Below are 26,474 nucleotides of genomic sequence, written 5' to 3' on the forward strand. Positions count from 1 at the left end.
AGTGGTTGGATATCTCATTTGAAAGATGGCACCCATAACAGTGCAGCACTCCCTCAGTCCTGCACTGAAGTGACAGCCTTGGTTTTTATGGGTGAAAGGATTTAGATAGGCAATGGAGGGGGGACTATTTTTCAGTGGCTGAAGGATCAATAATCAGAAAGCACAGATTTTAAAAAGGTGACTGGCAAAGGGTCCAGAGGCAAAAGGAGGGAAAAACTTCCCATATAACGTGTTGTGACAACAGTTGGTAAAGGTTGAGTTGTTCAAGTTTCGCTCTGGGATTTGAACAAGTGTCATATCTATATTTTCAACTGGAATGCTTGAGATGCAGCACTGAGTTCAGGAATAAAACCACCAAGGTTTTTTTTTTAAATATTAAAAAAAGTCGAACACTTATCAATTTATCAACTAATTAAAACACATACACGTCTACAAATTACTACCATACTAATTTTTAAACAAATCCCCACATTAATCACCCCCAGGTAAATCTTCACCAAGGCAACAATAACCTATAGGCTTTAAACAGACACCAAGCAGAAAACATCTGACCTGATACGTGCACACTGAGGTTCCTTGCACTTTGGTTCCTTTGCAGATAGTTGTAGACGTGCAGGCCAGTTAGACCTTACATGCACACATTTGTTTACACCGGGCTTCCCCTTTGAATGTAAGTTTTCCGTTGTAATACTAGGTTTTTTTTTTATATATTTTACCTCTCCTACCAATAATTCCACCGATTTTATTAGTAATATAAACACATTGCTTAGCGTCTTGTCAGCTAGGTGCAAGATTTTACTCCCGCTCTTGAATGCTTTATTCAACAAATACAAATGTACTTTTTCCTCCTTGCGTTTATTTAATTAACATCTTAAAAAGTACTATACATCAAAGCACCCAGACTATCTGGCTTTAATCCAATTTAGACACATACAGATACATACCCTACTACAATTCCAATTCAAAAATAAAATTTCCAACATCATAGGTATTAATTTCTTCATGATAGATGAATGGAGAAGATTTGGACTGCAGACACTCTGATTATAATGGGTACAGATTTAATAGTAACCTTCACAAAAAAACCTAAATAAATATTCGAGAGGGGGAAAAAAAGCATGGATAGGAGGAAGAGGACTATCTGGATTGTTGTTTACAGCCACTGCAGACTCAACGGGCTCTATTATTCTAGGCTTCAACGTACAACCAATAAAATCTTAAAAATAATGTTGGAAAAACTCAGGTCTGGCAGCATCTGTGGAGAGAGAAGCAGTTAACGTTTTGAGCCTGTATCGCTCTGTCAGAGCTCTGAAGAGTCATACGACTCGAAATGTTAACCGTTTCTCTCCACAGATGCGGTCAGACCTGCTGAGCTTTCCCAGCATTTTTTGGTTTTTATTTCAGATTTCCAACATCCACAGTATTTTGCTTTCATCTTGGCGAATAAAATCTTTTAATTTGCAGTCGAATCCACGCTGAGCATTTTCATGTGCTTCTTGCAATTCCTGACACTGTGGAATTTACTTGCATAACAATTCAAGATGCAGGCTTAATTAATTTAACCTTAATACTAGTTTGCAATATTGCTACATTCCTGCAATACTGGCCTCACACATCAGGTTATCATCGTTCCATTATTGGTGGCTGTACCTTCAACTGTTCAAATCCCAAGCTCTGGAATTTCTCCCTTAAACCTCTCTGCTTCCCTTTCCTCCTTTAAAAGGTTCTCCTTAAAAAAAAACAAATTTCCGACATGATTTTCATCAGTTGCCCCAATATCGTACGTGGCTCAGTATCAAATTTTGTTCGATAGTGCTCCTGTGAAGTGCCTTGGGGCATTTTACTACATTAAAAAAACAGCACACGATCAACATAAGTTGCCTTAATAAAAAGGCTTTTCAAATAATAAGTGAAAAATGTTCAATTAACTTAATAGATTTGAACTTGTGAATTTTGTTCTGTTAGCGAATGCTGATGTCTAATGAGCTGTGCTGAGAATGATCAAGCCAGTGTAGTACGTTTTTGCATTGCTGGAGTGCAATCAAAGGAAGCAGACCCCAAACACTGTAGCAGGCTGTGGTAGGGTCGCAACGGTTTGCTGGATCTGATCTACTTGGGAGTGACTCAATTGCATGGAGCCTTACTCCAGGATGCAGAAGGTGCAATCTACATAAGGGCACCAAATCTGGGAGAGAAGATCCAGCTCAGAAAGGTTTTCATATCAAGGGTAAAACTGCCATTAAAGAATTTAAAATTCCAGGGTAGCAAAGGAAGAAATGCCAGAATAAATATTACAGCTTCAGATTTGGATTCCCAGGAAAGGACTTTGCACTGGAGCAAATAATGGTTTTTATTGCTCCAATTACTATACAGGCCCACAAATCAATATGGCACACAATGAGCCCATTCAGCCCACTATGCTTGTGTTGGCTCCAGTTAGCCCACAGCCTTACAATAATCAGATCATTCACGCCACTGAGCCAATAGAATATCAAGTCTAAGTTAAAGCAAAATACTGCAGATGTTGGGAAAATAAAATGCAAAAACTCAGGTCCAGCAACATCTGTTGAGAGAGAAACAGTTAACACTGAACCCAAAGTTCCAAAGAGTCATACTGGACTCAAAATTTTTATCTCTCTCTCTCTCTCTCTGCAGATTCTGCCAGACCTGCTGAGTTTTTCCAGCATTTTCTGTTTTAATATCAATTCTCTGATCAGCACTGCATGCACGCGTGGGCAGTAACAGATGGGAAAGCTAACCATTCTGTACCAGTTAACAAAATGAAACATCAGATGAATCACCAGCTCCACGAATGCCAGTCTGCTCCTTGCAATGTCAAGCTCAGGAATTCCTAACATGTTTCCCTGACACCTACATGAATGTTCTCAAACGTTTTTGTTTTTGTTTTGGATTTCCAGCATCCGCAGTTTTTTGCTTTTTACTCAAACAGGTTGTTGGAAATACTATGGATTTTAAACCAAACAACACTGTTGAAAATGAGAGACTTGCCCCTTGTACCTCATTCTGCACAGCACTGCCTTAAGCTAAACTATAGAATTCAAATTTAAACAGTGCAACTCTACTTATATTGAACTGAGAAGTAAAAAGGAGCTTGGGTCAGCAAACTCACCATGAAGAAATATGGTTTGGGTGGTGGGGGGGCGGGGGTAAGAAATTCTCTCCTCTGGTGGCAGAGTTCAGAACAAGGGAATTCACAAAATTAGAACCATGCTGTTCAAGAGCGACGTCTAGCAGCAATTCAAACAAAGTAGTGGAAATCTCCCCAAAAACTATTGAGGTTAGGGGTCAAGTCAATTGCCAATTTCAAGAGAGACAGCTAGACAGGGGTAGATGGCATTAAGATACAGATCACCCACGATCTAACTAAATGAAAAGGCTCGAGGGGGCTAAAAGGCTCCTTTCATGCCTTTGAAACAAAGGGTTAAAAAGATGGTTGACCTAGTCACAGGATTAAAGTGAAAACGTTCACCTTCTTACATTTGCTACCCAGTCAATTGTGCAAGCTTCTATATTAACAGTTTGAGATAACCAGGGAACATATGTTGTTCAATTATAGGCATTCCTGCCTGCAAATGGTACAATACTGACCAACACCCTCATTCTTTTGGACAGACAACACATTATACACAAAAGATCCATTTCATCTCAAAGTAATTGCAATCCTTTCAAATAGTTAAACGTTCCACACCGACATTGGGAAATGAGCCACCTACCTAAATAGATTTACACAGAACCACTCTGTAAACATCTCAACCAATTCGCATTAGCTCCAAGTCCACTGTAAAGAACAGCTTTCATTATGAACAATGCAAATCAGCAGGCTCCACTCAGGTGGGTAGAAACATCAATAGCAGTGCTTCTGAAGTGTCACACGACTCACCAAGTTGATGGTTCTAACTGACCTCCAGGCTACAAACACCAAAGGCAATGAAAGGCTCAAGGTGAGACACTATGAGTGAGATGGGCACATCCTTTGTGTAACTATTGCCCCATATTCACAAAACAGTCACCTCCTCCCTTCAGCATGCTGCTTTAGACCATTTTCATTATCGGATTGGCAGGCTCAATTTGTAGCACTCTTGCCGCAGCATCAAGGTTGTGGGTTGAAGTCTCACTCCAGATTGGAGCACCCCATCTAGGCTGATACTTTAGTGCAGTGCTGAAACGTGAGGTGCCAGCCTCTGTCAATACAAAATATCCTACAACACTATTCAATGAAAAAAAAGAGTAGGGAGTTTTCCCCCAGCATCTTGGTCAAAATTTCTTCAACCATCACTGAAATGGATTGCTGTTTGTGGGAGCTTACTGTGCATAAATTAAGTTTTCTACAACACCTCAAAAAAGTACTTTGTTAGCTGTAAAATGCTTTAGAATGACCCACGGTTGCAAAAGACATATGTAAATACAAGTTCTTTCTTTTCAGCTCCATCAACCCTAGCCCCACATCTTTAATTGTGGGGCTCAATCAGCAGCTCTGCTACCTGAGTCAGAAGCAGATGAGAGTCGCACCCCAAAACTTGAGTATAAAAATCAATGCTGACACACTAATGCAATACTGAGGGGGTGCTGCACTGTCAAAGATGCCCTTCAGATGTAACATTAAACCAAGGACCTATCTTCCCTCAGTTAGATGCAAAAGATCCCAGTGCATTATTTAAGAGCAACAAGGGAGGAGTTAACCTCAATGTTTATATCATCACACCACAAAAATTGTTTGAACGAGTTTGCTGTGTGCACGTTGGCTGCCAAGTTTCCTACAATGATGACTACAATTGAAAAATGATTTTGAACATGCAATGGTCGTGAAAGGTACTATACAAATCCTTTGAAAGGAAACACTTCTTACCAACTGCCTGTTGAAGTTCTGCACACACTGTTCAAATTGTTCATCTTTTGTCTCATCAGCTTTGCCCAGTTTCTGGAGGACCTGCAAATTTAAAAAGAGATAGAATAATGAAAACCAGCATGACCAACGTGCCAGCACAACAACTGACTCATCTGGGTAGGAGAGCATTCATGTTTGGAGATGATGAGATATACATACAGAATAGATATCATAAGAACATAAGAGTAGGCCATTCAGTACCATCCATGTTTATACATTTTATTTTAATATGTAAATTATATTGTTCCATGTCGTTGAAACTGTATCTTCCTCATAGTATAAAACTTCTATGTTGCCAATAACCTTTGGGAAAATAAACATTCCTTAGCCTTACTTATCTGGCTAGTTGAAAACAAACTAAGATCCCTTTGAAATCCAAATGTCCCTTCATTTATCTAAAAATGCAAATTCCCTTCACACCTTACATGCTAAGCCAGCTTCCATGTTTACTCATTAGCAGGTCAAGCACCTAGCTCCTTTTGATGATTTCAAACTTGCAGTCTACTCGACTCCAAATGTAATTAAAATTATGCACAGACCCAACCATATCCCCATAAACCACAATAATACAATGAAAAAAAAACATATGAGCTTCATGACACTAATTCTGATTTAGGCCTGGCTGTTAACCCATTTGGATGGAAGTCCCGTCTCCAAGCTAGCAGGCAGAACACATTTAGAAGGGAGGAGGTATGATTACTAGGACAATGTCTGCATGAGTCCACTCATTTACTAACATTAGAGATTCTGTACACACGTAAAACTCAAAATTTGGGACCAGTTTTTAGGCGAAAAAGGTCACGGTCACTTCTACATGGGTAACGCTGAGGGATTGACATGCTTGGCTTGGGCCGAAGTGAAATCCAAAAAAGAGCATCGTAATGGATTAAAGTAAAATGCAACAAAGAACTCCTACTGATCACCATTCATAACCTGATCACCAATTTGAAAAATTAAAACTTATGTTTAAATGTATTTACTTACTGGTCCTCATTTTCATTAGGTTTTATACATTTACAATGAAATCAAACCATTATACTTTGACCAATTTTTAGGCTATCATGTCTGAAAACAAGGGTTGACTTTTATACAAGTGAAAAATTAGAGTTTCAGGTTAAAAATCATGGGTTGACTTTTACATGAGCTTGGATTTTACACGAGTATATATGGCAGAGAGAATAACCTGTGCATGGATAAGCAGATGAATAGAGAAGGGAGGTGAGATTTAGTTTATGAACATCTGAGCAGCCCTTAAGAAGAGCCAGTCTTCTCTTCAACTTTAAGCATAGATGGCCAATCAGATGATGATTCTGATATAACTGTCGCTCCAATGGATTACTTGATAAAGGACATTGCCAAGGTGGAACCAAGCTGTGCATAGCAGAAAGGCCACAGGTCCAATTCTTGGCCAAATTGAATTAGTATATTTCAACTTGAGCAACAATAGAGCCCTATAGGGTTGCCACTAGAGCTTGGATTGTTCAGGGAGTTGGGGGGTGGGGGGGAATTTTTGTGCACTTGCAATTAGATTTGCTTCACCACTCTGAATTGATTTAAGTTTTAATAAGAGAACTGCTTGACTGAAAATCTCAAACTCACCCTTATGTTAAAAAAAGGGACCACAGCCCATCAGTATTAGCTGAAAAATTGATTCAGGATCAGAGTCAGCCAGGGCTCATTTGGTAGCAGTCTCCCCTCTTGCAGTAATCTGTGGGTTCAAGTCTCACTCCCAAAAGTGAAAAAACCCAAGGCTGATACTCCAGTGCTGTACAGAGGCAATGCTACCATCTTTGCGATGACAGATTCTGCCCTTTCAGATGGACTCAAGATTCCATGGCACTACTTTGAAGAGGAGAATTCTCCCTGGTGGCCTGGCCAATATTTACTTAACATAACTAAAATCAGATTATCTGGTCTTTACTACATTGCTGTTTGTGGGGCCTGGCTGTGCACAAGTTAGTTGCTGCATTTCCTACATTAATGACTGCACTTCAAAAGCAATTCATTGGCTGTAAATCTTGAGATCATGAAAAATGTTATATAGTTGAAAGGTTGTCTTTCACCCCACCCCCCTCCCACCCCCCCACCACCCCCTCCCTCCTGCTGCCAAGTTAGCACACAAATGGTAAATAAGAGCAGGGGCAACTATAACATCCCCTCCTCCATGGTCAGCTTCCCCACTGACCCATACTGTCTCGGCTTCAAAAAGGGACACAGAAGTGATGATCATCCATCTAGAGGACAGATGGGGCATTGGTTTAACATCCCATCCAAAAGACAATACTGCATTCCCTCAGTACTGCACTGGTGTCACGTTGATTTTTCTACTAGTCTTGAGCAAGGCTTAATCCACAGCCTCGAGTCAGGGATGAGGGCTACCTAGTGAGCCATGACTGACAGATAGGAACAAAACAACTTCCAGCAGACATCGTGTAGGAATCAGACACATGACGACTTAAGTAATAATGTACAGCATGAGGCACTGGAGAACATGCAAAATTATACCAGAACTGAAAGACAGAAAAGATCAAACAGGACAGGACTCTTCTCTAGAAAAAAAGTGAAGGTCAACTGAACAGAGAGTTAAGATTAAAAAAGGGTTTTGTAGGGTAGGGGCCATAAATATAAAAGATACATATAAATCGAATAGGGAATTCAGGAGAAACATCTTTATCCGGAATAGAGAGAACTTGAAACTCACTACCACAATGGGGTAGTAGAGGTGAACAGCAGAGATGTGCTAGATTAAGTACGAGGGAAATAGAATTTGATGATAGGGTCGTAAGATGATGAGTAAGAGGTAGCTAATGGGGACGATAAACACCAGTATGGACTGGTGCTGTACATTTTACACATGTAAATTGGTACATTATTGGAATCAAGTCACTCATTGGAACGATGACTGTTCAACTCTGGAATTCTTCCCTCAATCCCTCCTCTCCTTTAAGACACTTTAAAGCATACCTCTCATCTGTCCTGATATCTCATGTGGCTCAGTATCAAATTTATTTGATCTCACGGATGTAAAACGCCTTGGAATTTTTGCTAATTTAAAAGCACTATTTTAAGGCAGAATTGTTGAAATAAAAGATTAGCATTAAGGAATGAGATATTGTTACAAGGTCAGTCACATGACAAGTTGTCATGATAGCTTCTACCACCCATTTGGGCTCCTAACTCAATACTAACTTTCAACTAGACATTAGATATATACTTGGAGACAAACAATTTATAGCACTGGAGACCACTATCTGGTCCATCGTGTACCAGCTAAAATAACTATCCAGCTATTCCCACCTTCCAGCTCCTGGTCCATAGCCCTGCAAGTTACTACACTTGAGCTACATATCCAAGTATTTTTTCTAAAAAAAAAGAATATTTTGCCACAACCACCTTTTCCAGCAACGAATTCCAGGCCCCCACCAAACTCTGGGTTAAAACAAAAATCTCTCATATTTAATCCTTCTGCCAATTACTTTAAATTTATGCACCCTGGTTATCGATCTCTCTGCCAACAGAAATGAATCCTTCCAATTTCACTATCTAGACCCCTCAGTTTTATACACCTCAATTCAATCTCCCCTCAGGCTCCTCTGTTCTAAAGAAAACAATCCCAGCCTAACCAATTTTTAGTCATAAATAAAATTCTCCATTCCTGGCAACATCCTCAAATCTCCTCTGTACCCTCTGTGATCATATCCTTCCTGTCATGTGGTGACCAGGCTATATGCAGTATTGTAGCTGCAGCATTTGTTTTACCGCAGTTCTAGCATAATCTTGAAATAAGCTGCAGGGTTGTTCTTCTTTCAAAAGAGCTGGTACAGGCACAATGGGCCACATGGCCTCATTCTATGCTGCAAGATTCTATGACATTCTGCAAATGTCAAACACCAATTAGCGCAGTGCATCAGCAGAAAGACGGCAACGCTGCTGAGGGCAAACTGAAGGTACGACTGAAAATTATATCCAGCTGGATTTAAAAAACTCACAATCTGCATTTTGTTCATGCAGAAAGCTTCCAAGGAACTCTTGTTGACATTGAAAATGCTCACTCGAGGTAGCAATGCAGATAAAGCCCAACCTTTTTACTCAATATAGTCTACACACAAACATCTTTGAGGCAAGGGTTCTAGCAGTTCAATCACTGGGAAAATGACAGAAGGCCATTGGCAAGGACAAAATTAATTCTCATTTGGGAGAAGCATGGGTTAATAAATCTATCAAAGGTTAATCATGTCTGACAAACTTTAGTTCTTTAATAAAGAGGGAGTTAATGGAGCTAGTGCAGTAGGTGATATTGTGACTTTCAAAATTGACAAAGTTCCACATAATAGACTTACTTAAACTGAGCACAGAGGAATAGTGATAACTTTAGTAAATAATTGGCTAAGGGATAGATGGCAGAGAGCAGTGGTGCTTGAGTTTTTTTTTCCCTAACTGACAGAAGAATGCTGTGGGGTCTCCTAGCGTCCAGTATTAGGAGCATAGGAACAGAAGCAGGCTATTTAGCCCCTCAAGTCTGTTCTGCCTTTCAATGAGACTATGGCTGATGTGACCCAACTCAGCCAAAGGTGTTAAAGGATATGCGGCAAACAAAAATCTATCAATCTCAATTTTAAAAATTAACAATTCATCTAGCATCAATTGCTATTTCTGGAAGTGTTTTCCAAACTTCTACCACCCTGTGTAAGTGTTTCCTAATTTTTCGCCTGAAGGGTCTGGCTCTATTTTTTTTTAGACGATGCCCAAGTCCTAGACTCCCCAAACTAGTGAAAATTGTTTCTCCCAATCTATCTTAAGGCCACCCCTTAATCTTCTAAATTCCAGAAGACAATCCTAGCTTGTGGAATCTCTCCTGCCTAACATTTGAATGTGAGGTATGGTTCTGGTAAATCTACATAAATATTTTCCTTAGGTGTGGTGTGCTGTGAGCAGCTCCGTGCTCCAGTTGTGACCTAATCAGGGCTTTGTATAGCTGAAGCATGACTGCTACGCCCTTATGCTCTAGTCCTACTGATGAGACCAGCATTTCATTAGCTTTTTTGATTATATTTTATACCAGCTCATGACATTCTAATGTACCTGGATCCCCAAATCTCTTTGGGCTTCCACTGCTTCTAGCTTTTCAGCAATTACAAAGTACCCTGTTCTATCATTTTTAGATAAAAAGTGAATGATATCACATCTGACTACAGTTAAATCTGTTTGCCTATTCAATTACGCTATCAATATCTTGTAATGTTACACTAACATCTACGCTGCTTACAATACCACCTATCTTTGGACCATCAGTGCACCATGGCGTTAATGAATACAGCGAATAGTTGAGGATGCAACATGGTCCTTTGAGACACCACTAGTCACATCCTTCCAATTAAAGTGCTTGCCCATTATCCCTACTCTGTTTCCATTCAGCCAATTTCCTAACCATTTTAGGTCCATTGCTTTTGCATTATGATTTAGACATGGATATAGGAGTACAATTTAGATTTGTGGATAATACAAAACTTAGCAATGTAGTAAATAGTGAGCAGGATAGTTGCAGTCAGGAGGATAAATTGATGAAATTGGCAGACACAATGTAATACAGACAAGCATGAAGTGATGCACATCAGGAAAAATCTAAATGGTACTAGTTTGGTCACAGGGTGCATATTCACAAATCGTTGAACATGGCAAAGCAAGGTGATAAGATGGTTAAGAAAGAGTATGGAATACTTGTAATTAAAGCAATGAATGCAAAACAAACAAGTCAGGGTAAACCTTTTGAAATCTCTGGTTAGAAATCTCAACTGAAGTATTTGTATCCAATTCTGAGTACTGTACTTTAGGAAGGATTGTCACGACCAGTCTCTGGGCAAAGACCCCAATTTGTTATTATCTGGACGAGATCCCCAAACTGTTAACTTCCCAAAGGGGACCCCAATTTTGTTATGCTCCCCGTGAAAAGGAACGATTTGGCTCTCCTTTATCCAAGCCCCTTGGGTGGCCGCAACAAGGTTAATTTAAAAGGGATCCCTTCCCTTGTGGATACCCTTTTCCCAGCCCAAATGTACTTAAGCTTTAGAAAGAATCAAACTTATGCTTTAGAAAGAATCAATTTAACCAGACTTGAGTCAGAGAAAGAGTGAGTTTATTAGTACTAAACCCAAGAGAAAAAAAACACACAGATCAGAAATGAGTCGTCCAAAAATAAAGGTTACAAAAGATATATAAAATCAGTCTTTGGCTTGCCCGTGAAGAGTAAATGAAATATCACGGTAGTTAAGTTAAGCAATTCAGGTAGAACTGACTTTAGCAGTTGAGCAGTTGGTTTGGTTTGGAGATACTGGATTCTGCAGGTTAGCTGAAAGAGCTGTTCTATTTCCTTTCTGACTTGGTTTTGCTGACTTGCCTCCAACCAGAGAGGAGAGACTTTTACCTGCAAGCATGTCTAACTGTTGTTGTTCTTCTGCTGTGACTCTCACAGCACACACTAGCACGCCAGAATTAGAACACAGATCAGGTTGGCAGCTAGCTTTTTAACCCTTTTTCTTGTGTATTCCTGGGAGGTAAAAACAAACATGCCTTTCACCTAGAATCTGCTTTCTTTCAACTCAGACCATTTCCACACTGAGGTATCACTCAACATCAGATGGTTTCTGCTGAGATGTGGTAATCAGTCTCCATAACCACAGGAGATTAAAGCTGAGTCTTTTGCATTGCATCTCTTCCTTTCAAGTGTTTGTCTGAAGTAGGCCTTGACATTTAAGGTGTGACAGTCCATGTTCTCTCTGAACTAGTCAGCCAAGTATATTCCACATAGGAATTTTCCAGAAAGTGGTTATTTTACAAGCAAAGGTGGCTGAGAATGTATGAAGACATACCTCCCTTTAAACAGTTCAATGAGTTCGTAAGTAATTTGGGGCTCTGATCTGTCGTGAGAGGATGAATAAGAGCGAGATTGGAGAAGCTGGGGTTGTTCTGCTTAGAATGTTACTCAAAACTGGGTGGGTTTTGATAAAGTAGGTATAAATTGCTTCTTCTGGCAAGTTGGTATGTAACTAGGGGTCATGGATTTAAAATAATTGACAAAAAGAGAGCTAAAGGGATAAAATAAGAAATCATCAGGGTGTTAAGATCTGGACTGTACTACTGGAAAGTGTGACAGAAGCACATTTCATAGGAAATGTTAAGAGGTAATTGGACATGTACTGAAGAGAACTAATTTGCAGGATTAATCGGATAACAGCTGGAGAGTGGGACTAATTCGACAACTCAAACAGCTGACATAGGTACGATGCGTCAAATGTCCTCCTGTGCTGTAAGCTTCTATGACCCATGTACAAGGAATACACAGGTACTAACCAATGGACATGTGTACACTGCAGATTGTCAACAGGTTAAGATAATAGTGCTGATTTCAGTCCAGCTGGGACCATTTTAGAAAGGAAAACATCTTATTTGACAAATGGGACAGGACAAGGGGAAGGCAAAACAGCTGAAGCAGAGGTTTGGGGGTGGTTAAAATGGAAGTTTTTAAACCACTTGAAGCCACAGAATAAAAACACGAATTTTATTCAAAGGGGTCCCTGTATTGTTGGATAATCTAGTCCTTGCACAGAGTAGCCTTACCAGCCACATCAGGTGGGTTTAAAAGAGTCCCTGGCAGTACTTCAAGAATCAGGGTGTTCTCTCAGTGCTGTGGTCCATAATTATCCCTCAAATCAACATCACTAACAAAAAACAAATTCTGGTCACATTGCAGTTTATTGGGCTTGGCTGTGAAAAATTTGGAGGCAATGTTTCCAACAATACATGTTTGACTACACATCAAAAAAAGTACTTCAGGACATCCACCTGTCATTGAAAAGGGGTTGTATAACTAAGTTCTTCCTACACTGGAAGCACAGACTCAATACAGGAATACAAGGGGGAGGGGGTCAGAGAGGGGTCCTCCAATTTGTACAGTTAATTCAATGGAGATCTCATTTTAAATAAAGATTCGGGCTGTGTAGTAAGCAGCTATCTGGATTCAGCTCCCTGCAATAAATCTGTGTTTGTTCAGTTTTACTCAAATGTCTCATGCCTAATCTGCTCACTGAACACGTCACAAGGGATGACCCTTAAAATCATGCAGAGTTCCAGAAATGCATCCGATCCGCACAAAAGCATGCTCACTGCAAAACATCTACAAAAGCCAAGATTAATAATGCAGCTTTTGCCACAGAACACTAGCGTGCTCAGAGCTTAAGAGCCAGTTGCGCCTTGAATACCAGCAAAATAATCCTCTCAGCCCAATGACTCAACGGAAACACACCATCCTGTGCAGCATCGAGTCATTAACAACAGCAAGGTCACTACTTCAATCTCGATCATACAGAGCAGAAGGGCTAGGCGAGGTGGAGAGATTAAACAAACTAGGTTAAGGGGTGATTTGATCCCAAGTTTAAGATATTAAAGTGAACAGGGTAGAGAAACTATTTCCACTGGCCACCTAGGGCTTGGGGCATAATCTAAAAACTAGAACCAGACCTTTCACTAGTGAAATTAGGAAGTGTATCTTTACACAAAAAGGCTGAGAGGAGTGTTCAATTCATCTAAATATAACAATTGATCAGCATCAGTTGCTAATTTTAAATCAGAGAGGGGTAGATTGTTGTTATCCCTATGTACTGGTGTCTAATAACAAATTTGATCAAATTTTTGAGGTAACCAAGAGTGTTGATGGGGTTAATGCATCTGTGTGGTCTACTGGATTTTAGCAAGACTTTTGACAAGGTTCCTCATGGCAGACTGGTCAAGAAAGCAAGAGCCCTTGGGATCCACGGTAAAGTGGCACATTGGGTCCAAAATTGGCTGAGAAGCAGGAAACAGAGGGTGATGGTAGAAGGATGCTTCTGTGACTGGAAGTCTGTTTCCGGTGGGGTTCCACAGGGCTTGGTGCTGGGGCCCTTGCTCTGTGGTGTACATAAATAATTTGAACTTAAGATGTAGAGGGTATGATCAAAAAGTTTGCAGATGACACAAAAGTTGGAGGAGTGCTAAATAATGAGGGTAGCCGTAAACTGGAGGATATCAATATCAGGTGGGCAGAGCAGTGGCAAATGGAATTCAACCCAGAAAAGTGAGGGGTAATGCACTTGGGGAGGGCTAACAAGGCAAAGGATTACACTATGAATGGTAGGACCCTGGAAAGTAATGAAGATCAGAGGGACCTCAGTGTGCATATCCACAGATCCCTGAAGGCAGCAGGGCAGGTAGATAAAAGGTAGTTAAGAAGGCGTATGGGATACTTGTATTCTATGCCTCAGCTAATAAAGGCAAGAGCAGGGAGGTTATGCTGGAACTGTTTAAATTGCTGGTTAGGCCACAACTGGAGCGCTGCATGCAGTTCTGGTCACCACATTATAGGAAGGATGCGATTGCACTGGAGACAGCACAGAGGAGATTTACCAGGAAGTTGCCTGGGCTGGAGGGTCTGAGCTATAAAGGAAAGATTGGATAGACTGGGGCTGTTTTCCTTGGGGCTGCAAAAGTTGAGAGGGGACCTGATAGGAGAATAAGATTGAGGGGCATAGATAGGGTGGATAGGAAGGAACTTTTTCCATTAGTAGAGTGGTCAATAACCAGGGGGCATAGATTTAAGGTAAGAGGTAGAAGGCTAAGAAGTGAGTTGAGGAGAAATTTTTTCACCCAGAGGGTGGTGGGAGTCTGGAACTCACTGCCTGAAAGGGTGGTTGAGTCAGAAACTCTCATACCAAGTAGCGTTTAGATATTTACTTGCGTTGCCATAGCCTCCAAGGCTATGGGCCAAGTGCTGGGAAATGGGATTAGTGTTGTCGGATCTTTGTTGACTGTCACGGACAAGATGGTCCAAATGGCCTCCATCTGTGCTGTAAACATCTAGGAGTATTATGCAATATGAGTCAACGGTATATAGAGTTGATTGCAGATCAGCCACAATTTATTGAATAGCAGGAACAGGCTGAGCAGCTAATTGGTCCCCTCCTGTTCCAATGGTGGTTATTTGACCCATCTTCCTCCTGCCATCTCAGCTATTAAATTAGTCTAACTCTCCAACTCTCAATTGCCCTGCAAATTTTTCCTTTCACATCATGTCCCCAAATCCCTTTTTAAAGTTACTATTGAGTCTGGCTCCACTTCTCAGATGATAATGGCATAAAAACATTGCTCATCTTCCCTGCCCTCATCTCCCCACTCCACACCTCCTTCGCCAGTTTTTCTGCCAATTTTTGTATCCTCTGGCTACAAAGCCAACTGCGAGTGGAAACAATTGCACCCCCATCAACTTCTAGGGCTTGAGCACAAAGATTAAGTTTGACACTTTAGTGCTGTACTGAGGGAATGTTGCACCCAGAGGTGCCAACTTTAGTATGTGGTGTTAAACTGAGACTGACCCTCTCAGGTGAATGTAAAAGATCCCAAGGCACTGGTTCAATGAAGAGCAGAAAGCTATCCCTAGTCTCCTGGTCAATTATTTAATCTCCCAAAAAAATGATTATCTGGTCATCATCACACTGGTGTTTGTGGGAGCTTGCTGTGCACAAATTGGCTGCCGCATTTCCTATGTCTGACTACATTTCAAAAAGTACTTCATTGGTTGTAAAGGGCTTTTAATCATCTGTGGTCCTGAAAGATGCTTTAAAAAAAGAAAAACACTTGCATTTTATCAAAAGCTGTCAGTTTTGAACATATTAAGTCTTCCCTTAAGCTTCTCTACATTAGTCATGTGAAGCTGGGTTTGTGCTTAAAGTCCCTCATTCCAGATTTCATCATGAATTTCCTCTACGCCCTCTCAATTAATGGTCCCCAGAGGGAGGACAGGCTCTATGTGCCAAGGGTATAGTTACAATGCAACTTCAAAAGCCATGAAGTAGTTTCCACTTAAATCAATCAATGCTGAACTTCAGTATTAGCTCGGAGTGAAGAGGCGAACTCTAACAAAGCAAGCCTCCTTTGCCAGGAAGTTTGACTCCTCTCAGTTGTATTGTTTCCAAAGTAAATGACATGGGAATAAAAGACAACAGAAGCATCCTAGCCAATACTGTGGACTCAACCCAGGAGCTTGCAAATTTGCATGACTTAATTACTGTTTACCAGATAACAAAAAAAACAGTACCCACAATACTTTAAGAACTGTAAAATTGGATATTATCCAATGCCCACTCTGCCAGAGGTTTGAAGAGCAGACAAGAACAACGCACAGTAATAGGTTCTCTGCTCAGTTTTATAATCTACCATGTCATCCAATATTACTCCTTACTGAGCCTAACAGCTTTAAAAGGGAAAAATCAAATAAAATCCAATCAATTCACAATGTAAAAATACCCCTAGCTGACAATAGGGGGAAGATACATATGAACAAGAAAAGGAGTATACTCCAGAGGAGCATTTGGCTCCTCAAGCCTGCTCAGCTATTCAACTAGATCATGGCTGATTAGGCTATGACCTTAACCCCACTTTCCTACCTACCCTGATGCCACCTGATTCCTTTGTTAGGCATGAATCTATCTAGCTCTGCCTGGGGGAAAAAAAAATAAGTGAAAGACATCTGTCCTAACCTCAAACATTCACTAACTATAATGTATGGTTTTGCCTATAAAATGCACCCTTTTTGGATTCCAGCAAGTGTCATTCCCTATATCATTTCCCATGTGTGGGGAAGAGCAATGCAAAATCCAAGCTAACAGCATCCTCACCCTCAAAGATTAGCCAAGTAGGACCTCTCACTCTTGAAACTAAATTTACACAGCTATACTCCAATCCATCTCCCTCAAACAAAATATCTGGGAAGGGCTGAGAGAACAGGACCCCTGTCCCAGCAGGTTGTTTGCAGTCAACAATCCCAACATTAAGCACCAAGCATAGCAGTGTTTTCTTGAACAGAAAGCTCTGCATGATTTTTTAAATATATACAGTAATCATTCATGGGATGTGGGCATCACTGACAAGGCCAACATTTGTTGCTCATAATTGCCCTCAACAGTAGTTAAGAGTCAACCACACTGGACTTGATCCCACGGCATCAGGTCAAACATGGGCAAGGAAACTACCCGATTAGCACATAATGCCCCAACCCCCTCAGCTGATAAATCAGTACTCCATGTTGAACACCACTTGGAGGAAGCACCGAGGGTAGCAAGAGTGCAGAGTGTACTCTGGGTGGGGGACATCAATGTCTGCCTATCACCAAGAGTGGCTCAGTAGCACCACTACTGACTCAGCCCTAAAGGACATAGCTGCTAGACTGGGTCTGCATCAAGTGGTGAGGGAACCAAGAAGGAAAGACATACTTGACCTCATCCTCACTAACCTGCCTGCTGCAGATGCATCCGTCCATGACAGTACAGGGAGCACAGGCACACAGTCCTTGTGGAGACAAAGTCCTATCTTAACATTGGAGGATACCCTCCATCATGTTGGTAGTGCCATACAACATGCTAAATTGGAGATTTTGAACAGATCTAGCAACTCAAGTCTAGGCATCCATTAGGCACTGTGGGCTACCAGCAACAGAAGAATTGCACTCGAACAATCTGTAACCTCATGGCCCGGCATATCCCCTACACGACCATTACCAAGCCAGGGGATCAACCCTGGTTCAACGAAGGGTGCAGGAGGGTATGCCAGGAGCAGCATTAGGCATACCTAAAAATGGCATCAACCTGGTGAAGCTACAAACACAGGACTATTCCATGCCAAACAGCATAAACAGCAAGTGACAGAAGAGCTGAGATGCCACAACCAACTGATCAGATCCAAGTTCTGCAGTCCTGCCAAATCCAGTTGTGAATGGTGGTGGTCAATTAAACAACTCACTGCAGGAGCAGCTCCACAAATATCCCCATCCTCAATAACGGAGGTGCACAGTTCCCAGCATCACAGATGCAAGTCTTCAGCCAATCCAATTCACTCCATGTGATATCAAAAAAATGGCTGAAGGCACTGGATACTGCAAAGGCTATGAGCACTGAATATTCTGGCAATAGTACTGAATACTTGTGCTCCAGAACTTGTCACACCCCTAGCCAAGCTGTTCCAGTACAACTGGAACACTGGCATCTACCTGGCAATGTGGAAAATTGCCCAGGTATCTCCCATCCACAAAAAAGGACAAATCCAATTCGGCCAATTACCACTCCCAGTCTACTCAATCATCAGTAAAGTGATGGAAGGGGTCATCAACAGTGTATTCAAGCAGAACTTGCTTAGCAATAACCTGCTCACTGATGCTCAGTTTGAAGTCCACCAGGGCCACTCAGCTACTGACCTCATTACAGCCTTGGTTCAAACATGGATAAAACAGCTGAACTCCAGAGGTACGGTGAGTGTGAATGACTGCCCTTGACATCAAGGCAGCATTTAACAGAGTGTGGCATCAAGGGGCCCTAGCAAAACTAGAGTCAATTGGAGGAGGAGGGGGAACTCCACCGGTTAGTCATACCTAGCACAAAGGAAGATGGTTGTGGTTGTTGGAAGTCAATCACCTCAGTTCCAGGACATCATTTCAGGCATTGCTCAGGGTAGTGTCCTAGGCTCAACCATCTTCAGCTGCTTCAATGACCTTCCTTCCATCATAGGGTCAGAAGTGGGGATGTTCGCTGATGATTGCACAACATTCAGCACCATTCACAACTCCTCAGATGCTGAAGTAGTCCATGTCCAAATGCAGCAAGACCTGGACAATATCCAGGCTTGGAATGACAAGTGGTAAGTAATTTGTGCAACATAAATGCCAGGTAATGGCCATCTCCAACAAGAGGGAATCTAAACATTCTGACATGCAATGGCATTACCATCACTGCATCCCACATTAACATCCTGGGGGTTACCATTGACCAGAAACTGAACTGGACTAGGCATACAAGTACTGTGGCTGCAAGAGCAGGTCAGAGGCTAGAAATCCTGCAGTGAGTACCTCACCTCCCGACTCCCCAAAGCCTGTCCACCATCTACAAGACACGGGTAAGGAATGTGATGGAATACTCTCCACTTGTCTGGATGAGTGCAGCTCCAACAACACTCAAGCAGCTTGACACCATCCAGGCCAAAGCAGCCTGCTTGACTGGCACCCCATCCATAAACATTCACTCCCTCCACCACCACACACAGTGGCAGTGTGTACCATCTACAAGATGCACTGCATGAACTCACCAAGCCACCTTAGACAGCACCTTCCAAACGCACAATCAGCTAGAGGGACAAGGGCAGCAAACACATGGGAACACCACCACCTGGAAGTTCTCCTCCAACTCACTCACCATGACTTGGAATTATATCACCGTTCCTTCATTGTCACTGAGTCAAAATCCCAGAACTCCCTACCCAACAGCACTGTGGGTGTACCTACACCATACGGACTGCAGTGGTTCGAGAAGGCAGCTCACCACCACTACCAAAGGTAATTAGGGATGGGCAATAAATGCTGGCCTAGCCAGCAACACCCACATCCAGTGAAAGAATAAACACATTACTGTGGGTAACTCAGACCAGGTTAGGATGTCAGATTTCCTTCCCTAGGGGATAGTGATCAGGTAGGTTAAGAGTTTAGTTGTCAACATTATTGAAACAAATTGAATTTATTAATTGAATTTAAATTCCACCGGTTGCCATGGTGAGATCTGAACCAGTGTCCCCAGGGCATTAGCCTGGGTCTCTGAATTACTAGTCAAGGGACATTACCACAATGCCACCATCTCCCCTCAATGAGCCACAAATGGGCTAGTTCAAGGTCCCAAGGGTTGGGTGCCCATCCAGCAAACTGAAGTTTCAGCCAGCTGCCCACAACTTGAACACTTGCCAATATCCCATGTCAGAGAATGGCAACCATTGAATGAAAGAATGCCCTCAGGCAGAATTCAGATTTTCTTTAACAATTGGCCACTTAAATTTATAGATGTAAGAATTCTGAGCTAGTAAAATGTCAATGGCATCAAAAAGTTAAAATTCATTACATGGAGTTGCATTCCAATTTGACTATCCCACTGCATCAACACAACTAAAAACATGAAAAATGACAATAAGGAATACATCATTAAAGATTTCAGTTACTACTTCAGTCAACATGACTCTCCCTTACTCCTGAACCCAAAGAACTGTCTGAAGCCAATATACTATCTCCCACCCACATAGGATCAGCACAACATTATTTATCCCATGTTCAAGATTTTGCCCTACAACAATGATTACACTTGGGGGGAATGATGGGGAAAGTTGCTTAAGCTATGAAGGGCTTTAGGACACACAAGTCTTCTTTCAAACTTGAGAGTGAAGATTAATAGATGTTGTATATCTTTCAGAGGCATTAAGTTTGAACGACTCTTTATATGGCTCAACTGATGGCTGATTGTCAAAAGCTATTCTTAGCATATGCATTTTACAAATGCAGCATCTTTCCAGCTATACATCTTACCCACCAGGTTCAGTGCCAGGCCACAATAACTCCTCCAAATTGTCAGGAAAAGGATTAAGGAATGCATACATTCAAAACCATTTCACTCCCAACACCTTTTTCCTCCAGCTATCATCTGCAGCTGGTGATCCAAGTCACTCCAGCAACACTGCCAAAATCAAGTTCAGCAAGATCTGGGACTAGTGACAACTCTGGGGGAAAGCATTCAATTCTCATTTCCAAAAGGCACCGTCTAGTGAGAGGACATGAGCAGAGAGAGGAGACAGAGGAAGGGGAAAGGTGGCTTAGCTGCTTTCCGACAAATAGGGTTTGAGTGGTAGGGAGGAAGGAGTGAAAGCCTGGGATCTAATCGTTATCCCAACATCCAGTTACACTTTCCACCGACACTGGATAACATGTGGAGTCACTACATTTATCAGCAATCACTAGTTGCCCTTGAGGTGGTGAGCCACTTTCTCGAAATGCTGCAGTGAGAGATTAAGGTACTCTGATAATACTGCTGCTAGGTAGTGTTCAGAGTTTTTATACATGCCCAAATCTGGATGGTTTGCAGTTTGGAGGGAACTCGAGATGGCATTCCTGCACATGCACTGCCCTTGTCCTTCCAGGCTGTGGAGAACAGGTCCAGGAGGTGCTGTTGAACAAGCTTTGGCAAGTTACAGTGCATCTTGCAGATGCAGCCATGGTGCACCAATGGTGGAGGAAGCGAATGTTTAAGCTAGATACCAAGACAAAGCAGCCCACTTGATCAGCCACTTGCTTAAGAGTGTGGTTCCCATCCAGACAAGAGTATGTAGTAAACAGCATTTGTGGGTGGAAATGCAGAGCCGGTTTAATGCCACTGCTATAAAAGATGCCTGTGCCTCTCTGATGAGGATAGGTACAGGTTGATCAAGCACTACACTCATTCAATCCAACAGTTTGAGTATCAGAATGCAAATACCAAATGCCCTACTTGGCAACCACAGAACCATGCTAGGTCTATAGTCCCACTCGAGAGACATGAAAGGAGAACAAAGGGGAAGTAATGGGCAAGGCAATTTGTGCCCAAACTGTGGCATTTCTTTGCAATTTGCAGCACAGAAAAGTTAGGTTTAACAGGCACTGAACAACAGAAAGAGAACACTAACCAGTACAAAGCTTTTGTGGCAAGATGCAATCAGGTTCTCCTCCCCTCCTTAACCATCCGCATTTAAAATGGTTTCCAATACTGGGCACTATATTTCAGAAAGAATAAAAATCTTGGAGGATGAAGAAGAGATTTACTAGAATGCCATCATCAATGAAAGGTTTCAGTTAAATGAGACTAGAAAAGCTGGGATTGTGGACCAGAGAAGGTTAATTGGCAATCTAACAGATGTTCAAAATTATTTAAAAAGTGTTTTTGGTAAGAATAGATAAGAAGAATTTTCCACAGACAGGAGCATCAGTAACCAGAGCACTCAGATTTAAAACCGTTGGCAAAAGAATGTTCTATGGAGTATGACTATATAGGAAGGCACTGCTTGAAAAGGGCAGTGAAGGAGATTTGATGTATACAATTCTCTTTAAAGTTATAACAGCAGTGATCAAGGGCAGGTCCTCTGCTCATTTCTCCATGTGTTCATGACCTTGCGCTTTCCTCCATTTGCTCTCAGAAGCTTCCCATTTTCTATTTAGAGTTGTGTAACATCATTCCCTTCCTGCTTTTTGGTCTACATCTTTCTAATCTTCCCCGTCAGCAAGTTCATTGCTTAGAATACAGCCAATCCAAGCTTGTTGCCTTTTGATATTCACCAATCTTTCCTCCACCATCCTGAAAACTCTTCGTTGCTCATGTTCTCTCCAACTGACCTGCTCCATCCTTCTCCAGAACCACATTTCACAGCTTTATATAATCTTTGGATGTCTGCTTTTCTAAAAGTCCATGTTTCAGTCCAGTCGACAAGACACTCCAAATCATTATTTTAAGATCGCTACTCATTCTTTCACTGAGCACCTATGTTTGGAGAATGAACTCTTTGCCATTGGTATTCTAGCTCTGATGTCAAGGCAGTAACCATCTTCTGACAAGATGCTTCCCAGTTACTTAAATGGTGGTACCTGTTCCAGCTGTTGACTGTTTATCTTGATCTCCGCTTTCCCATCATTACAGACCTGAAAATACTGCTGAGCTATGGGGAAAGGGGAGGAAATTGGACAGGTCTTTCAAGAGCCAGTGCAGATAGCATGGAACAAAATGACCTTCTGTGCTGCAAGATTTTACACAACCACTGAATGTAAAACTAGTACAAAAAACCGGTGATTTTGTAGCTTTGCATTGAGAGAAGGGAGACACAATGCAGAGGTCAGGCACAGATTGAATTGGAGTATTTAAACCAGCATATCTGTGTTGCAAGATTCCATAATTCTAAATGCCTTTAATTAGACAAAAGCCCACTTAGGAAGGCCATAATTTAAACTACAAAGTGAAGTGGTCCCAATAATGTGCTCTGACAAGAAGGTAATGCATATTTCAACCTCGTCAGTCGAATTGCTCTTTTGCTGTAATAACTTAGCAATCAACTGCATCTCGTGTGCCCACCTATTTCCATTATTTTTAAATCTAAAACTAAAACCTTTAGTCTTTCCACCCCACCCCCACTAGAGCTGTACTTTGAATATCCTGTTTTCCATTCTTAATTAGCACTTTTCTCAGACAAAGACCACCACCTTCAACACCTCTTTGACCCTTTTGTCTCTGACATCTTTTGATTATTATCTGCTCACACCACACCCTCAATGTGTCTCTTCCCCCCCGCCCCCCACCCACCTTAAACCAATTTATATTTCTCCCTTGTTGAAACTATGCTGCAGTTCTGCCGAAGGGCCATGGAGGCTCGAAACGTTGACTGATTTCTTCTCCGCCGATGCTGCCAGACTTGCTGAGTTTTTCCAGGTAATTCTGTTTTTGTTTTGTTTTGCATCTCGTGTGCAGTAGCTTATCAATTACTGCAGAGGTATGTCTGTATTTGCTCCATCATTGCATCCCATTTTAAGATAGATTTACACAATATGCAACTACATAAACATAAGCCATTCAGTTCAACAAGTTTGCATCCATGCCACTTTCCATGTGGTGGTACCATAATCCTAGTCTCCTGTTTGCTGGTCATACCCTTAACACCGCTTCACCTGCTCCACGTTCCGCTCTACCTGTCCCCCCTACCCACCCTCCCTTAAACCAGCTTATATTTCACCTCTTTTCTATTTTTCCTTAGTTCTGATGAAGGGTCATACGGACTCGAAACGTTAACTGTGTTCCTCTCCGCAGATGCTGTCAGACCTGCTGAGTTTTTCCGGGTATTTTTGTTTTTGTTCTAGATTTCCAGCATCCACAGTATTTTGCTTTTATCGGAGAGAAAGTGACTGAAGATCAAAGCGCCATGTTAATATTCAACTACAGGTCAGTTGGGGTGTTTGAAGGAAACCAGAATAGAGTGGGCACATAGGATGCGAAATGACAGAACTCAACAGGCCATTTGGCCCAACTGGTTTATACCAGCTCCACAAGAATCTCCTCCCAGCTTACTTCATAATCTTGCCTTCCTTTTCCACCTCGTGTTCATCTAGCTTCCCCTGTTCGAGTGGAGGATAGGCATAAACCCTAGCTGTTGTAGAAATGGGAAATTATAGGTGAAAATAAAGTGGAAAAATGTGACTAACTTGGGGCCCTTACAGTACAAAATGGTCAAATGCCTCAATGCCATGTGCAATGTCAATACTAGACAGAAAACTAATTGTTCATAGGATGTGGGCATCACAGACTAGGCTGGCATTTATTGACATCCTTAATTGCCTGAGAAGGTGGTGGTGAGCTGCCTTTTTGAACCACTGCAGTCCCTGTGGTGTAGGTACACCCACAGTGCTGTTAGGGAGGAGTACCAGGATTTTGACCCAGCAACAGTGAAGGAACGACGATATATTTCCAAGTCAGGATGGTGAGTGGCTTGGAGGGGAACTTCCAGGTGGTGGTTTTCCCCATCTGCCTGCTGCCCTTGTCCTTCTAGATAGTAGTGGTCATGGTTTTGGAAGGTGCTGTCCGTGACAGCTTGCGGAATTCATGCAGTGCATCTTGTAGATGGCACACTGCTGCCACTGTGCGTCAGTGAGGGGGTGGGGGGGGGGGGGGGGGGGGGGTAAATGTTTGTGGATGGGGTGCCAATGAGACAGGCTGTGCCCTGAATGGTCTCAAGCTTCTTGTGTTGTTCGAGCTTTACTCATCCAGGTAAGTGGATTGTATTCAAATTACACCTCTGACCTGCACCTTGTAGATGGACAGATTTTAGGGAGTCGGCTGGAGCGTTACTTGCCACAGAATTCCTAGCATCTGGCCTGTTCTGGTAGCCACAGTATTTATATGGCTAGTCCAGTTCAGTTTCTGGTCAATGGTAACCCCCAAGATGTTGATAATGGGGGACTCAATGACAGTAATGCCATTGAATGTAAAGGGTGATTGCTTAGTTTCTCTCTTGTTCAAGATGGTCATTGCCTGGCACTTGGGTGGAACGAATATTACTTGCCACTTGTCAGCCCAAGCCTGGACATTGTACAGGTCTTGCTGTATTTGGACATGGACTGCTTCAGTATGAGTCATCGCGAATGGTGCTGAATACTGTGCAATCAGCAAACATCCCCACTTCTGACCCATGATGCAAGGAAGGTGATTGATGAAGCAGCTAAAGATGGTAAGATGGTTGGGCCTAGGACACTACCCCAAGAAACTCCAGCAGTGGTACCCTGGAACAAAAAAAAACAAACTGACAAAAGGAAATTTGTTCACAGCTGGAGCTCAAAGCTAGATAGCATCTCTGTAGCAGCCTTAATTGGTTAGTTCACATTCTCCAATTCCATGGGGGAGATATTGTTGCTCAGGAAACATTTTGCTGGTTATTTAGTGCTAAACTTCCACAAGGTAGGAAATGTGGTTTTGAAATATGAGACAACTTTTCGAAACTGTCGCAGCTTAAAACAAAAAGTGCCAGAGGTGTCCTTGGTGTGAGCTTATCTACACAACTTATGATCCTGAACTTGGGTGTTAGCTGTCAGTGGGTAGCTCTCTTGTTCAACAGAGACAGTTGTGGGTTCAAGCCCCACTTGAGACTGGTCCCAAAAAAGAGCAATGAGTACATGTTGCATTGAGGTATCTAGGCTCTGCCTGTCTTCTCCGGTGAGCAGTTCCTTTGATGCAGTTTCAAAGTTACCCCTCAACCAACTCGATTAACAGATTACCTGGTCATTGTTGCCACAGCGACTAAAAGTGAGTGGAGGTAATGTTTTTGCCCGTTTGCAAACAATACACCTTAAAAACTAAGACAGATTTTAATGAAACAACTAATTAGTTTTTGGCAAAAAATGTAAGCTTTTTTTTTTAAAAATTAAAAAAAGGATCTGTTAACATTTCCAAAAAGGTGTTTGATAAGGTGCCGCACAAGGCTACTTAGAGTCCATGGTGTTGGGGGTAGTATATTAGCATAGATAGAGAACTGGCTAACTAATAAAAGACAGAGTTGGGATAAGGGGGGCATTTTCAAGATGGCAACCTGTAACTAGTGGAGTGCCACAGGGATCAGCACTGGGGCCTCAATTATTTACAATATATATTAATGACTTAGATAAGGGAAGTAAATGTCTTATCACCAAATTTGCAGATATAAAAATGATGGGAAGGCAAATGGTGAAGGTGACAAGAAGTCTACAGGAGGAAAAAGACAGGTTAAGTGAGTGGGCAAAAATGTGGGAAAATGAGGTTATGCACTTTGGCAGGAGGAATAGAGGTGCTGAACATTATTTAAAATGGAGAAAGATGACAGAAGGCTGCAGCAGAGGGATTTGGGAGTCCTTGTATGTTAGCTTTTTGGGATTCATGCACAAGTTCAACAGGTAATAGGGAAGGCAAATGGAATGTTGGCCTTTATTTCAGAGGGATTGGAGTTTAAAATTAGAAGTCTTGCTAAAACTATACAAGGCACTAATTAAACCACACCTTGAATACTGTAAATAGTTCTGGTCCCCCTATCCAAGGGGAGATATACTGGCATTGGAGGCAGTCCAGAGAAAAGTTCACTAGGTTAATTCTGGGTATGGATGGATTTTCTTATGAGGAGAGGTTGAGTAGGTTGGGCCTGTACTCAC

At 41.9% G+C, this 26,474-nt stretch overlaps 1 protein-coding gene across 12 annotated transcripts in view; it reads right to left on the reverse strand.

Moving 5' to 3' along the window:
• The window catches only part of LOC144686843 (myc box-dependent-interacting protein 1-like), a 162,697-nt gene that overhangs the window by 87,905 nt on the left and 48,318 nt on the right, over nt 1-26,474 (reverse strand). For all 12 annotated transcript variants that reach the window (XM_078552623.1, XM_078552620.1, XM_078552621.1 and 9 more), the window contains exon 2: nt 4,868-4,948. In XM_078552623.1, the coding sequence (XP_078408749.1) occupies nt 4,868-4,948 (81 nt within the window). The remainder of the gene's footprint in view (nt 1-4,867; nt 4,949-26,474) is intronic.

Source organism: Cetorhinus maximus, chromosome 11 (assembly GCF_964194155.1).
Source record: "Cetorhinus maximus chromosome 11, sCetMax3.hap1.1, whole genome shotgun sequence".
Lineage (NCBI taxonomy): Eukaryota > Metazoa > Chordata > Chondrichthyes > Lamniformes > Cetorhinidae > Cetorhinus > Cetorhinus maximus.